The sequence below is a fragment of the Bombina bombina genome, chromosome 11 (genome assembly GCF_027579735.1).
Source record: "Bombina bombina isolate aBomBom1 chromosome 11, aBomBom1.pri, whole genome shotgun sequence".
Classification (NCBI taxonomy): domain Eukaryota; kingdom Metazoa; phylum Chordata; class Amphibia; order Anura; family Bombinatoridae; genus Bombina; species Bombina bombina.
The window spans coordinates 31,812,027-31,827,557 of NC_069509.1; the positions used below are offsets into that span (position 1 = coordinate 31,812,027).

Below are 15,531 nucleotides of genomic sequence, written 5' to 3' on the forward strand. Positions count from 1 at the left end.
AACTCCTAAATCTAAGTCTAACCCTAACACACCCTAACTTAAATATAATTAAAAGAAATCTAAATAAAAATTACTATAATTAACTAAATTATTCCTATTTAAAACTAAATACTTACCTGTAAAAAAAATTACAAATCCCCCCCAACATTAAAACCCACCACCTACACAACCAACCCTACTCTAAAACCCACCCAATACCCCCTTAAAAAAACCTAACACTAACCCCTTGAAGATCACCTTACCGGGAGAAGTCTTCATCCAACCGGGCCGAAGTCCTCAACGAAGCCGGGAGAAGTCGACATCTAAGCTGGACGAAGCGGTCCTCCAGACGGGCAGAAGTCTTCATCCAGACAGCATCTTTTATCTTCATCCATCCGACGCAGAGCGGGTCCATCTTCAACACATCCGACGCGGAGCATCCTCTTCATCCGGAGTCTTCTTACTGAATGAAGGTACCTTTAAGTGACGTCATCCAAGATGGCATCCCTTCAATTCCGATTGGCTTATAGAATTCTATTAGCCAATCGGATTCTTTTAGCCAATAGGATTTTTTCTACCTTAATTCCGATTGGCTGATAGAATTCTATCAGCCAATCGGAATTGAAGGGACGCCATCTTGGATGACTTCACTTAAAGGAACCTTCATTCAGTCTTAGCCATCGGATGAAGAGGATGCTCCGCGTCGGATGTCTTGAAGATGGACCCGCTCCACGCCGGATGGATGAAGATAGAAGATGCTGTCTGAATGAAGACTTCTGCCCGTCTGGAGGACCACTTCGCCCGGCTTAGATGAAGACTTCTCCCGGCTTTGTTGAGGACTTCGGCCCGGTTGGATGAAGACTTTTCCCGGTAAGGTGATCTTCAAGAGGTTAGTGTTACGTCTTTTTAAGGGGGTATTGGGTGGGTTTTAGAGTAGGGTTGGTTGTGTGGGTGGTGAGTTTTAATGTTGGAGGGGGAGATTTGTAATTTTTATTACAGGTAAAAGAGCTGATTACTTTGGGGCAATGCCCTGCAAAAGGCCCTTTTAAGGGCTATTTGTAATTTAGTGTAGGGTAGGGCTTTTTTATTTTGTTAGGGGGATTAGATTAGGTGTAATTAGTTTAAAAATCTTGTAATTTGTTTATTATTTTCTGTAATTTAGTGGGGGGGGGTTTTTGTACTTTAGCTAATTTTATTTAATTGTATTTAATTTAGGGAATTAATTTAATTATAGTGTAGTGTTAGGTGTTAGTGAAACTTAGGTTATGTTTGATTTTACAGGTAAATTTGTCTTTATTTTAGCTAGGTAGTTTATTAAATAGTTAATAATTATTTAGTAACTATTCTACCTAGTTAAAATAAATACAAACTTGCCTGTAAAATAAAAATAAACCCTAAGCTAGATACAATGTAACTATAAGTTATATTGTAGATAGATTAGGGTTTATTTTATAGGTATTTAGTTTTAAATAGGAATTATTTAGTTAATGATATGAATTTTATTTAGATTTATTTAAATTTTATTTAAGTTAGGGGGGGTTAGGGTTAGACTTAGGTTTAGGGGTTAATAAATTTAGAATAGTGGCGGCGACGTTGGGGGCGGCAGATTAGGGGTTAATAAATATAATGTAGGTGTCGGCGATGTCGGGGGCGGCAGATTAGGAATCAATAAGTGTAAGATTAGGGGTGTTTAGACTCGGGGTTCATGTAAGGGTGTTAGGTGTAGACATAAATTTTATTTCCCAATAGGAATCAATGGGGCTGCGTTAGGAGCTAAACGCTGCTTTTTGCAGGTGTTAGATTTTTTTCAGCTGGCTCTCCCCGTTGATTCCTATGAGGAAATCGTGCATGAGCATGTTACACCAGCTTACTGCTGACTTAAGCAGCGCTGGTATTGGAGTGAGATTTTGAGCAAAATTTTGCTCAGTGCTCACTTGTCTTTTAACGATGGGTTTCTGAAAACTCGTAATACCAGTGCTGTCTGTAAGTGAGTGATGAGCATAAACTGCTCGTCAGCACCGCATAGCTTCTAACGCAAAACTCGTAATCTAGCCGAAAAGTGTTGCTATATCTGTAACATTATATCATAAATAAATATTATTGCTACATCTGTAGCCTTATTATCTATAATATATTTTGCATATATTTAGGACAAAAGTCCATCCAGATAAGGTTATCACTATACCTGTTGGTTATATATATATATATATATATATATATATATATATATATATATATATATATATATATATATATATATATATATATATATATATATATATATATATATATATATATATATATATATATATATATATATATATATACACACATACACACACACACAGGTAGCCCTCAGTTTACGCCAGGGGTTAGGTTCCAGAAGGAATGGTTGTAAATTGAAACCATTGTAAATTGAAACCCAGTTTATAATGTAAGTCAATGGGAAGTGAGGGAGATAGGTTCCAGGCCCCTCTCAAAATTGTCATAAGTAACACCTAATACATTATTTTTAAAGCTTTGAAATGAAGACTTTAAATGCTAAACAGCATTATAAACCTAATAAAATAATCACACAACACAGAATATATAATTAAACTAAGTTGCTAAACAGCATTATAAACCTAATAAAATAATCACACAACACAGAATATATAATTAAACTAAGTTGCTAAACAGCATTATAAACCTAATAAAATAATCACACAACACAGAATATATAATTAAACTAAGTTGCTAAACAGCATTATAAACTTAATAAAATAATCACACAACACAGACTTCACTTGCATTTGTCTGCAAACAGTTCTTTCTATGCATTACAATCTGGACTGATATATAGACAGGAAGATCTTGTTCTTTTGAAATCTGCTCGATAGCTCAGGTCTGGTTAAACTGATTAATTTCAGCTTGCTTGGCTGTGCTGCAACACAAGCGGACAGCTCCATCTACTGGCTATTTTAATAAATGCACTGCTTCTCAATAGCAGTCACATGACTGGAAAAAAAGGTTGTTATTCTGAAACGGTGTAAATTGAACCGTTGTAAAACGAGGACCACCTGTATATATATATTACATACCCATTTTTTAATGTTTGGCAAAAAGGGTTTGGCTAAACTGATATGTATATATATATATATATATATATATATATATATATATAATATATATAGGACAGTTGAACAAAAAAAAGGCTGTCACTACACCTGTAGAAATATTTTTATATAGATTAAAGCAGTTTTCATAATACATTTTTGCTACTTTGGTAGTTTTATTATATATCCTGCAGCTTTATTATAAATAACAAATGTTTAATATATTTAGGACAGCAAATAAAGGTGTTGTTACACCTGTAGGATATATATATATATACTGTATATATATATATAATACACCTGTAGATTAATTTATAAATATAGATAAAAGCAGCGTTACTAAATAAAGTGTTGCTATATCTGTAACATTATAACATAAATAAATGTTGTTGCTACATCTGTAGCCTTATTAAAAATAATAAAATAATATATTATACATATATTTAGGACAAAAGTCCATCCAGATAAGGTTATCCCTATACCTGTTGGTTATAATATATATATATATATATATATACACACACATACATATATATATATACATACATACATATATACATATATATATATATACACATACACATTTTCAATAAGTTTGGCAAAAAAGGTTTGGCTAAACTGATATATACTGTATATGTATATATATATGACAGTTGAACATAAAAAAGGCCGTCACTACACCTGTAGAAATATTTAAAAATACAGTTTTCATAATACATTTTTGCTACTTTCGTAGCTTTATTATATATCCTGTAGCTTTATTAGAAATAACATATTTTCAATATATTTAGGACAGCAGTATATTCAAATAAGGACGTCTTTACACCTGTAGGTTCAATATATACTGTATATAACTTTTAAATAAGTGTAACCATATAGGGTGTTTATACGCCTGTATATTAATTATAAATATAGAATAGTAGATCCCTGAAATAGGGTTTTACTCTAGCAGTAGCATAATTTAAATATATATTAAAACAGATTGTTCAAATACAGTATTGCTACTTTTGTAGCTTAATAAAAATTAAAAAGAAATCATATAAGGGTGTTTTTTATATATATATATATATATATATATATATATATATATATATATATATATATATATTAAATAAGTCTGGGTTTTGCTACTGCTGTATTTTCAATATATATATATATCAAAAAATTTAAAATAATTTTAAAGAAAGTTATCTGTAGAAGAACAATCTGATGCAAGAAAGAGACGAAATGAGAGAGATAGAATAAATAAAAATAAAAAACTGATGAAGAAAGGGCCCATTTAAGGGAAGCAAAAGCAGTTCAGAAAAGAAAAGAGAGAGCAAATATGACAGAAAATCAGAGACATAAAGAACAACAAAAAAATACTTATGCTTATAGAAAGGCACGTTCAGAAAATGAACAATCAGAAACACAAAATCAGCTTAGCATAAGCAATACAGAAAGGGAAAATAAAAGGAAACATAGTGGAAATTTGGCAAAACATACTCAACATATTGTAGCACTTGCAAGATATGATGATTCATTTGATCATCATAACTGTGGAGAGCTAAATGTTGTATGCAGCAACTGTGATGCATTACATTTTGCAAAAGAGCAGCCATTAGACAAATGATTTAGTCAATGCTGCAGCAAAGGAAAAGTAAATATTAAACCTATTAAAGTTTTAATAGAAAGTTTAATGACAGAAAGTCATAAACATTCAAATACATTTTACAAAACTATTTGATCTTTTAATAATTCTTTAGCATTTGCTTCAATGGGGGCGAATATTGCTCCTCCTCCCGGTTATGGCCCTTACTGTTTTAGAATTAATGGACAAATATATCACAGAACTGGATCACTACATCCTTCCAATGAGGATAATAGAAAGTTTGCACAACTGTATATTCTTGATCCAGATGAGGCTGCACAACAGCGCTTTATGATTGATGAAAATACAAATTGCAACCCTGAATTAATGACTGAGTTGAGTTCTTTTATGGCTTTAAACAATGCTTTTGCAGAAGCATGTAAAATGTTGTATGAAGTAGAACAGAAATGTTTAGAAGATGCATCTCAAAATGGTGTCACACCTGCAACTGTGACCATGGCAATAGTACGAGAACGCAAAAACGATCAACGTAGATATAATGCTCCTCGGTATAATGAGGTAGCTATTATTTTCCAAAATGCAGATGGTGAACCTCCTCTTGAGCGAGATCTTATTATTCATTGCCGAAGTACAAACAATGAAAAAACCCCAGAAAGGATAAGTATTTTAGATCCAAATTTGGAGCCAATGTTGTATCCACTTCTTTTCCCTTTTGGGGATCAAAGTTGGTCACCTAAAATGAAACTTAAAGGGACATTCCAGTCAAAATTTAAATGTACATAGATTAATTACATATTTGAATAGAAACATATTTGCAATATACATGTGTTAGCAAAAATGCTTCTACTAAAAGTTATCATTGTTTTAGTGTAAACTTTTTTCTCTGCACGTGCATGTGAAGCATAGCTAGAAATTCTCAGTGCACCTACATTTTAAATACTGCAGCTGCTCAGATCATCACTGGGGCTTGTATCATGTCAGCAATTAACAAATTGAGTCTTTACCAGATGGTACAAGCACCTTAGGCTCTCCGAGCAAGTTCTGTGTTTAAAATGCTGGTGCACGGTGCATACTTAAATACACTTTTGAAACAGCTATAGCTTTTATTAGAAGCCTTTTTGCTAATGCATGTATATTACAAAAATGCTTCTGTGCAATACCGAAATGCACCCATGTGGTTTCCAATTGTGGCTGGAATATCCCTTTAATCACAACCCTACTATTGTTAGAAATATAAGAACTCAATCCTTAACAAAGCCAAGAGAAAGGGTCACACAAATGCAATTTTTTGGATATATACTTTCCATTCGTCACGTGTTTAACCCATTTCTGAGTGATGGCAAATTGACTCAGCAGTACTTTGTAGATGCATATGTTAAAACAGAAGGTAATCATTTAAACTAGGCCAGCCAAGGCCGAAACATGTCAGACTGAGTCTACCCTTGTTCTGTGCCCTTGTTTTTATGCCTGATGTTTGACTTTTTATATGGAGAATAAAGAAACGGTTCTTTTACCTATCCGGAGTCTGTTTTTGGTCTGGTTAATCATTTAAACTATGCAAGACAAAATCAGTCAAAATTAAGGGTTGAAAAGTATACAGGTCTCATGGACCATCTTTAAAGTGTAGCTGCAGAGCAGGGCTAACTTCCAGGCAAAGCAGTTATACTTCCATCTACATTCCAGGGAAGTCCCAGAAACATGGTACAGAATTACCAAGATGCCATGGCTATTGTAAGAAAGTATGGGAAGCCTGATTTTTTCATAACTATGACATGTAACCCAAAATGGTCTGAAATTGTTGATAATCTGAAAGAAGGTCAAGCAGTTGAATTTTGACCTGATTTAGTGGCAAGAGTTTTTCATTTAAAACTTCAAGAACTTCTTGATGATATCACAAAGAAACATGTTTTTGGTAAACCAGCTGCCAAAGCTCATGTAATTGAATTTCAAAAACGTGGATTACCTCATGCACATGTTTTGCTTATATTATGTGCACAAGATAAGCCTACAAATGCACAAGTAATTGATAGCTTTATATGTGCAGAAATGCCTGACATTGAAGTCAATCCACGGTTACATGCAATTGTTACCAAACACATGATACATGGGCCCTGTGGGGAGCATAATTTAAGATCTCCATGTATGGTTGATGGGGTTTGCTCTAAGCAATTTCCAAAATCTTTCCAAGAAGAAACTTTATACAATGTAGATGGTTATCCACGTTACAAGAGAAGCTAAAAAAGTCTTTCAATTGAAAAAAATGGTAAAAAAATTGATAACTCTTGGGTTATACCATAAAACCCATACTTGACATTAAAATACAACTGCCATATTAATATTGAAAGCTGTGCTTCTATAAAAAGTGTAAAGTACATATTTAAATATATTTATAAAGGGCATGACTGTGCAAATATTGCAATTAAAGAACATGAAACACTTCTTCAAGATGAGATAAGTTCATTTATGGATTCCAGATATTTTAGTGCTCCAGAAGCAGCATGGCGGCTTTTTGGCTTTCATATGCACCATCAATCGCATACCATTGTGCGATTACAAGTTCACCTTCCTGGAGAACAGTCAGTATATTTTATTGAAGACAATATTGAAACTGCAGTAGAAAGAACACATTATAGAGACACAACTTTGACTGCTTGGTTTAAATTAAACAAAGAAGATTTGTCAGCTCATGCATTTCTTTACACTGATATTCCTCAGCATTTTGTTTTCCATAAAAAGACAACAACATGGAAAAAAATAGTACAAGATTGAGCAAATAACACTATTGGCTGCATGTACTCTGTAAGTTTAATTTCAGATGTTGAGAGATTTTTGTTATGCTTGCTTTTACTTCATGTTAAAGGAGTAACTTCTTTTAAAGATATCCGAACATTTGATGGTGTTCAATTTCACACCTTTAAAGAAGCAGCTCAAAAACGTTGTCTTTTTGAAGATGATCAATCATGGGATTTAACTCTTCAAGAAGCTGCAAGTAAAATTATGCCTTCACTGCTTTAGAGAGCTTTTTGCTCATATTTGTGCTTTAGAATCTCTACCAAATGCTAAAGAGCTTTTTGAAAAGTACAAAGAAAAACTTTTTGACTTTTCAAAACACCCAGGTCACACATCAGAGTGTCAAAATTGTTTAAATTATGCACTTAGAGATATTCAGGATATTTTAATTGTTCAGATTTTGGTTTACCAAATCCTCCAAACAATTTACCTGAAAATCTCAGAGATCTCTACGATGCTTCTTTTGAAAGTTATACTGAGTTCAAATGAAGGCATCTTTTAATGACCTACAAAGAGAAAGTTTTGAAGAAATCATTGCTGCATCAGAAAATGAAACTTTACCACAATGGTGTTATTTCCTTGATGGTCCTGGTGGTAGTGGTAAAACCTACCTATACAAGACTTTATTGAGGACATTTAGAGGAAATAGTGAGGTAGCATTACCAGTTGCTTCAACAGGTATTGTGGCAAATTTGCTTGAAGGTGGGCGAACATACCATTTGCAGTTTAAGTTGCCAGTTCCTTTGTTGGATACTTGAACCTGTTCCATGAGGCAAACTTCTAATGATACACAAATTATCTGTACTGCAAAGATTATTATTTGGGATGAATCAACCATGTCTTCCAGTGATGCACTCAGATGTGTTGACACACTCCTTCAAGAGTTGATGAATAACAACAAACCTTTTGGAGGCAAAACTATTCTGCTCGGACGTGATTTCAGACAAACTCTTCCTGTTGTTGCACACAAAAGTAGATCAGCTATAGTTGAAGCCAGAATAAAATGTAATCCACTCTGGCATAAGTTTAAACTTTTGAAGCTGACTAATAATGTACGATCTGTTGATCCAGAGTTTAGCTCTTGGCTTTTAAAGCTTGGAGATGGACTACTGACAAACAAGCATGGTTTTCATGAAGACATCTTTGAAATTCCATCCGAAATGATCTGCAAAGACTCCATTGTAAAGGAGATTTTTGGTGAAGAGTTAAAAGATTCTGATGCTTTTAAGTTTTCAAAAATGACCATTTTATGTCCAAAAAATAGTGATGTTGCTAAAATCAATGAAGAAGTTCTTAGTTTGTTAGAAGGTGAAACCTCTACTTACTTAAGTACTGATTCCATTGATGATGAATCACAGGAAGATAGGGATAATTAACCAGTTGAGTTTTTAAATGAATTGGCTCCTTCTGGAATGCCAGTTCATAAACTCAATCTTAAAATAGGTAGTATTTTTATGCTTTTGCTTAATCTTAACAGCAAAAGAGGTCTTTGTAATGGCACCAGATTGGTTGTGAAAGCTTTGGGTGAAAATTTAATTATTGCGAAAGTATTAACAGGTACAGCTGAAGGAAAAAATGTTTTCCCTCCACGAATAGACTTAGTAATACAGAACTTCCTTTTGTATTACAAAGAAGACAATTTCCAGTTAAATTAGCATTCGTAATGACCTTTAACAAATCTTAAGGACAAACTTTAACTGTAGGACTTCCATGGTGTCCCTGACATAGGAGGACAGTTGAGTTAGGAATGGTCTCAATCTCAGGTCTATGTATTGACTCGCTCTTTCTGTTAAATTGTCATTCCCAGAGACAATAGGTTGGCCTGGGGGTTTTTCACTATTATTTTGGACTTTGGGAATTAAATAAAATGTTGCAGTTTTAGGGTTACACACTTTAAGAAATGTATTTTCTTTATTTGTGATGAGACCATTATGTCTTGCCTGTTTGAGTAATCTATTGTATTGTTGATGGAATACTGTAGTGGGATTACCCCATAATTCTTTATAGCAAGACATTATATTTGTTTTTCAGTTGTGAGATTGCTTCATTCAGATAGATCTCCTTGGGCCAAATCACTATGTTGCCTCCTTTGTCTGCATTCCTAATGATGACATCATCCCAGGACTCCATTTCCTTCAAAGCTTTTCTTTCTTGTTGAGATAAATTTTGAGGTTTAAAATATCCCCCTAATTTATTGATATTGTTACATACAATTTGATTAAATACTTCAATATTTGGACAGATGTTACTGTATATAGCTGAATGAGGGGAGAGCGTTATGCATACATATTTATAGTAGTCGCAAGTTGCTGCATCAGCAGTTCATTAAATTAATTACAATGTCTGCTCTTATATTGTAAGATAGTTACCAATTTGCATAGTGAATATTGCAACACTTCAAAGAATGGATGTTATACATATTAGTCGCAAGATGCCGAAATAAGTAATTAGAGCATTACCCACTCCTATTTCCCCTTGACAATAGGGTTGATCCTTTTAAGATATATATGGATCGAGGGGGACTTCCGGGCGGCGGCCATCTTTGGACGCAAAACTGTCGGCTGCTCACACCTTCCTGCTGTGATAACTAAATATCGCCAGAAAAAGTCATCTTTGGGGATTCAAACTGCTAGATTTAGGATTATCATAGGTTCAGCTCTCATTTGATACCCTCACCTCTAGGATTGTGTGGAGCTAAGGTTACCGGAGCTTTTCAAAGGCTGAGGCCTTCTCAGAACCCCCCCAGTGACTTTCCTAAGGGCAATCACTGTCGCGCAGCCCACATTGTCGGCTGCTCAATACCTCCTTGCAAAGGAGCCTTCTGACGTACTGGTCGCCTTTACACTATGGCAGCCACAAACCAGATTATCTTGGAGGAAGTGGAGCGCCTCCTAAGCTTCCACTACTTACAGTTCTGCTCACGGCTGGAATCAGAATGGGGATCACCGCGTATCACTGCCGCACAAACTATCTGTCTAGATACCAGACGGGACAGTGTGGGTGACCTCCCGAACGCCGCTGCTGGAACTCCTGCACTTTCAAGGATTGCAACTGCTAGCCCACAGAGGAAAAAAGGGCTCCACACATTTATCTTGCCTGGCCGTGAAAAGGCGTTGCCCGACAAGGATCTTGCCGCAAATAACTGGGCTCGCCCGCAACTGTCCGCCACCTCTGTATACAAGGGGATACCAAATATGACCAAGGACTCTGTCAGCTCTCAACTAGCGACTATGTGGGCCGCTGACTCCGCTGATCCTTATCTCTACACCACGGAAAGTGGTGCCAGCGGCAACACTCCCGAGGCTATAGGGACAGAAACCGGCTACATGAGGAGCCCCACTACCGGACCGGCGATTACAGCAGCTCCCAGAAACTTCTGCCCCCTCTCCCAATCCTTCCGTGGTCTGGCAGCATCACCATACTTCAGATGGGATCCTGGAGGTCTGGAAGCGCTTGATGTGCAGGAGCTGGAACAGAGGCAGTTACCTGCTTTCACTATCCCCCACATGGCTGTTTTCTGATGCAAAGGGCCGCTGTTGCACTGTTCTATGGGCAGAGTAAGGTAGATACCTGGACACCCGCTATCCCGGGCGTGACACCCTGCTCTATATCTATGAACTGTCGGATATGGATGTGAGGTTGCTAAATTTATCGTAACTGCCCCTCAAAATATCCTCCTGTTTAGGTGTTAGACCAGTTCACCCTCAGTTGGACAGCACCTTATGCCTCTCTCATTCTAAAGGTACTGATTAGAGATTTTGTGGGAACTCTTTATAAAGGCACCGGGGTGCATGGAGAAACGCAAAGCTTGTAACTCGCTCCTACAGAAAGGTTGTTTAAGGTCCAATTTACACTTGAATTTGTTCTCATCCCTGTATTGTATTGAGACTGCTGTATTATAGAGCCTGACCATGGTTAAAATCTACCACTACAGAGGAGGAAACTCTACTTATTAAATTCATTGAATACTCCAATAATTCCTACATTAAATTTCTAATAGTCTCATGCCTCTAGTACAGTATACAGCCCTATATCTGTGTAGTATGTTAGACAATATTGCACTGTATATTCTTTCCTTCTATTGTTTCTATGCCATGTTATCTCTATATATTCTGTAACAACACAGAGTTTCATGTATGCCTTGTTCTTTGGTTTTATTATTTTTACTTAGTCAGGTCCAAGAGTGACCATGTTGAACATTAGAGCATCTTCTTGAGTCTTTTAATCTGCATGGGCCCATGAGTGGCCCCTTTAAACTATGGAGGTGCATTCATTCTCTATATAATTAAACAGAAAATGTGAGGTTTTTCTTTAGTACCATCTGCATACCTGTGAAGCAACAGATTTGATTGTGCACTGTGGCTATACAATTATGTTACTTCCTTGTTTTTATGTATACGATTTTTTGTACTTCAATATGCTTGTTATCACACATTCCTAACCTCAATAAAAATTTATTTAAAAAAAAAAAAAAAAAAAAAAAGATATATATGGATCTAGCATTTATCAATAAATAAGTTGGCCGCTATTCTCATAACTATTATTTCGTTGTGAGGATTAGAAATATTAACTTATGCATAAATAGGTGAATTCAATATTGTATAACTATCTTAAGAACGAGTGGGACTTGTATCAGTCATTTACTTTTGACATTAATATTTCAGTCACCACCTAAGGAGACCATACTATGACTAAGACTTAGGTGCAAATTTCATATATATACAGACTTATTTGAAGGCCATTACCTTGCTGAATAGGCGATTGGCTGTATCATAATTAACCAGTATCCATGACAGCGATGAATGTCGTGTGATATACTACTAATATACAATCAGTTTATTTTACCCTATATAGGTGAACACACAATACTTTGTTTACAAGGTATTAATTAAATAGATTCACATTTAGATTTCGGTATGGTAAATGACACCACATTAATGCAAGTCTAATAAAAGTCATAAGACTGAATCTTAGACGAATACACATCAGTGCAATGAAATCTATCTGTCTTAGAATCAAAGATATCTTTGAGTCCCTTTATAAGGAGATACTTATCAATATCACCCTAACAAGGTTTTAGTGCTAATTTATAGATGTATATATATTACTTAGTCAGAGATTCATGAAATCCATGAGTATTGACACCTAGTGATATCGTTCTATCCTTATATATCACATCACTTACAAATAGCAAACAGTACCCAATTAACGATATTCTCTCCGCTTTCAGTATCCTCTAATTTAGGGGTTGAGTAACCAGAGGTTAACACTTTGAATTCAACAAGTGTCCATACCACTGAATGAATTATTTAATACTTGTACATATATACAATTAAACACTATTCTAAACCTCTTTGTGTTTTTAATTATACAGTGTGTTTTTTAACAGAAATGCTTTCAATAAAAGTTATGTTTTAATTTGGACTAAGTTGTCACCTTTTGAAATAAGTAATGTTTTCACTTTAGGGAGACAGAAGTGCTAACAAGTGCAAACCTTTTTCTGTCAAATAAGTTTCTTTTCTTTTTTGACATAAACTCGAAACTTTAGAAAGAGTTGGCATCTATTTGCCAGAGCCAGTTTTCAGCCATGGACAGTTATATGTGGCTTTTTCTTGGGTAAAAAGCTTTGCAGATGTCAAAGTTAAGGTCATAGACGGACAAGAACAAGGGAAATTAATAACTGAAAGTGATGCCTGTTTTACTAAAAATGTTGTATATAAAGAAATATACAACATAGTTTGAAGAGCAGAAATGTTGGATTTATTTAGGATAGTAGTTTGTCCAAATAGGGTGTTGCTATATCTGTAGTTTATTATATATAAAATATTTTTGATATATTTAAAACAGTAGTCTATAAAAAATAAAGTATTGCTACACCTGTAGCTTAAATATTTATACAAAAACAGAGTTACAAAATGCGTTGTTTCTACATCTGTAGCTTAAAAAATAATTAGACTGCCCTCTGGGCATGCTTATCGAGTAGTGATATAATAAAATGCTCTCTTTTGTTTTGTACATATCACATTTACATATGCATGATAGAATGTTCTTTGAATATAATTTGCCTTCATAATTTAAATTTTTTAAAACTTTAAAAGGAGCAGCAGTATATCCCAGCACCCTGGCACCTTGCACCCTTGTCTTACTTGCTCTCCGCATTCAGCGATGTCTTGCGGACGTGATCCGCACTGTCAGATCAGGTCCGCAAGACATTTCTTAAATAGGCCTCTATATCTCTGGTAAGTTATATAGAATTTAAAACAATTTTAAAAATATTTGCATGAGTTTATTTAATATAATAATACTGAACGTGCACCATACTCACTGTGTGACAGGGAAGACAATAATGGAAACTGAAGGATCATGTTCTCTAGATGCTGAAGGAATGTCTGGCAGGCAGGTTCCCCCTTCTGAAGTATCAGGTTTAACAGCATTTCAGTCCTCTCTTCTGGGCTAACAACAACTTGATTCAGGAGCATAAAATCCTCTAAACTGAGACTGAACAAAGCATCCAGTTCATCAAACAAACTGTCCACATCCTCCTGAAAAATCTGTATTAATTCACTTCTCATCTGGGTAAGAATTGTGTAGGCCTCTCTGTCTATTTGCTGATCAGTACCAGCTCCCTGTGTGTCTGCATCTATTTGCTGATCAGTACCAGCTCCCTGTGTGTCTGCATCTATTTGCTGATCAGTACCAGCTCCCTGTGTGTCTGCATCTATTTGCTGATCAGTACCAGCTCCCTGTGTGTCTCTATCTATTTGCTGATCAGTACCAGCTCCCTGTGTGTCTCTATCTATTTGCTGATCAGTACCAGCTCCCTGTGTGTCTGCATCTATTTGCTGATCAGTACCAGCTCCCTGTGTGTCTGCATCTATTTGCTGATCAGTACCAGCTCCCTGTGTGTCTGCATCTATTTGCTGATCAGTACCAGCTCCCTGTGTGTCTGCATCTATTTGCTGATCAGTACCAGCTCCCTGTGTGTCTGCATCTATTTGCTGATCAGTACCAGCTCCCTGTGTGTCTGCATCTATTTGCTGATCAGTAACAGTGACCTGTGTGTCTCTATATATTTGCTGAACAGTACCAGCTCCCTGTGTGTCTCTATATATTTGCTGAACAGTACCAGCTCCCTGTGTGTCTCTATCTATTTGCTGATCAGTAACAGCTCCCTGTGTGTCTCTATCTATTTGCTGATTAGTAACAGCTCCCTGTGTGTCTCTATCCATTTGCTGATCAGTACCAGCTTCCTGTGTGTCTCTATCTATTTGCTGATCAGTGACAGTGACCTGTGTGTCTCTATCTATTTGCTGATCAGTAACAGCTCCCTGTGTGTCTCTATCAATTTTCTGATCAGTGACAGTGACCTGTGTGTCTCTATCTATTTGCTGATCAGTACCAGCTTCCTGTGTGTCTCTATCCATTTGCTGATCAGTGACAGTGACCTGTGTGTCTCTATCTATTTGCTGATCAGTAACAGTGCTATCTGCGTATCCATCTGTTTCCTCTAGGGAGATTGGGGTCTGTGAGTCTTCATCTGTTTGAGATGCTTCTCCCGCTGTTTGTAGACTTGTTATAGCTTGTAAAGTGCTTTCATTAGAATCCATTCTTAAATTATAGCCTGCAAATAAATAACAAAATTATGGAAGGCCCTTCTGTGTATATCCAAAAATTAAAGTAAATTACAATAACTGTAAAATGTTTAGTTTTATTTGATTAGAAAACTTCTACAGTTGCATCTCATCACTGTTGTTTTGTATTTCCTTAATTTGTTCTTGATTTCTCTCTTTCCTGCCTTTCACATTTTTCTTTCCTAGTCTGAGCCTTCTCTCATGACAAGTTAAAAAGCATGTGGACCTGTTTATACATAATATGGTCCTGGATTTTAAACACAATATTGATGTATGTATAGGTCAAGATGGTCTTAATCAGTGATGCCCAACTTCTTTAAGCATGAGGCCACATGGACCCATTCCCCTGTACCTGACAAATTTATTTCAAATCACAAAGATTAACATAAATTATCCTTGCTGAAGGGGAAATGGCAACAAATCTTAAGACATAGTGAAGTTACTT

The 15,531-nt window shown here is 35.7% G+C and overlaps 1 protein-coding gene across 1 annotated transcript in view; it reads right to left on the reverse strand.

Moving 5' to 3' along the window:
* The window catches only part of LOC128642456 (interferon-induced very large GTPase 1-like), a 118,643-nt gene that overhangs the window by 99,659 nt on the left and 3,453 nt on the right, over positions 1–15,531 (reverse strand). Inside the window, exon 3 of the mRNA XM_053695226.1 lies at positions 13,781–15,076. Within this exon, the coding sequence (XP_053551201.1) occupies positions 13,781–15,062 (1,282 nt within the window). The 5' untranslated portion in view covers positions 15,063–15,076. The remainder of the gene's footprint in view (positions 1–13,780; positions 15,077–15,531) is intronic.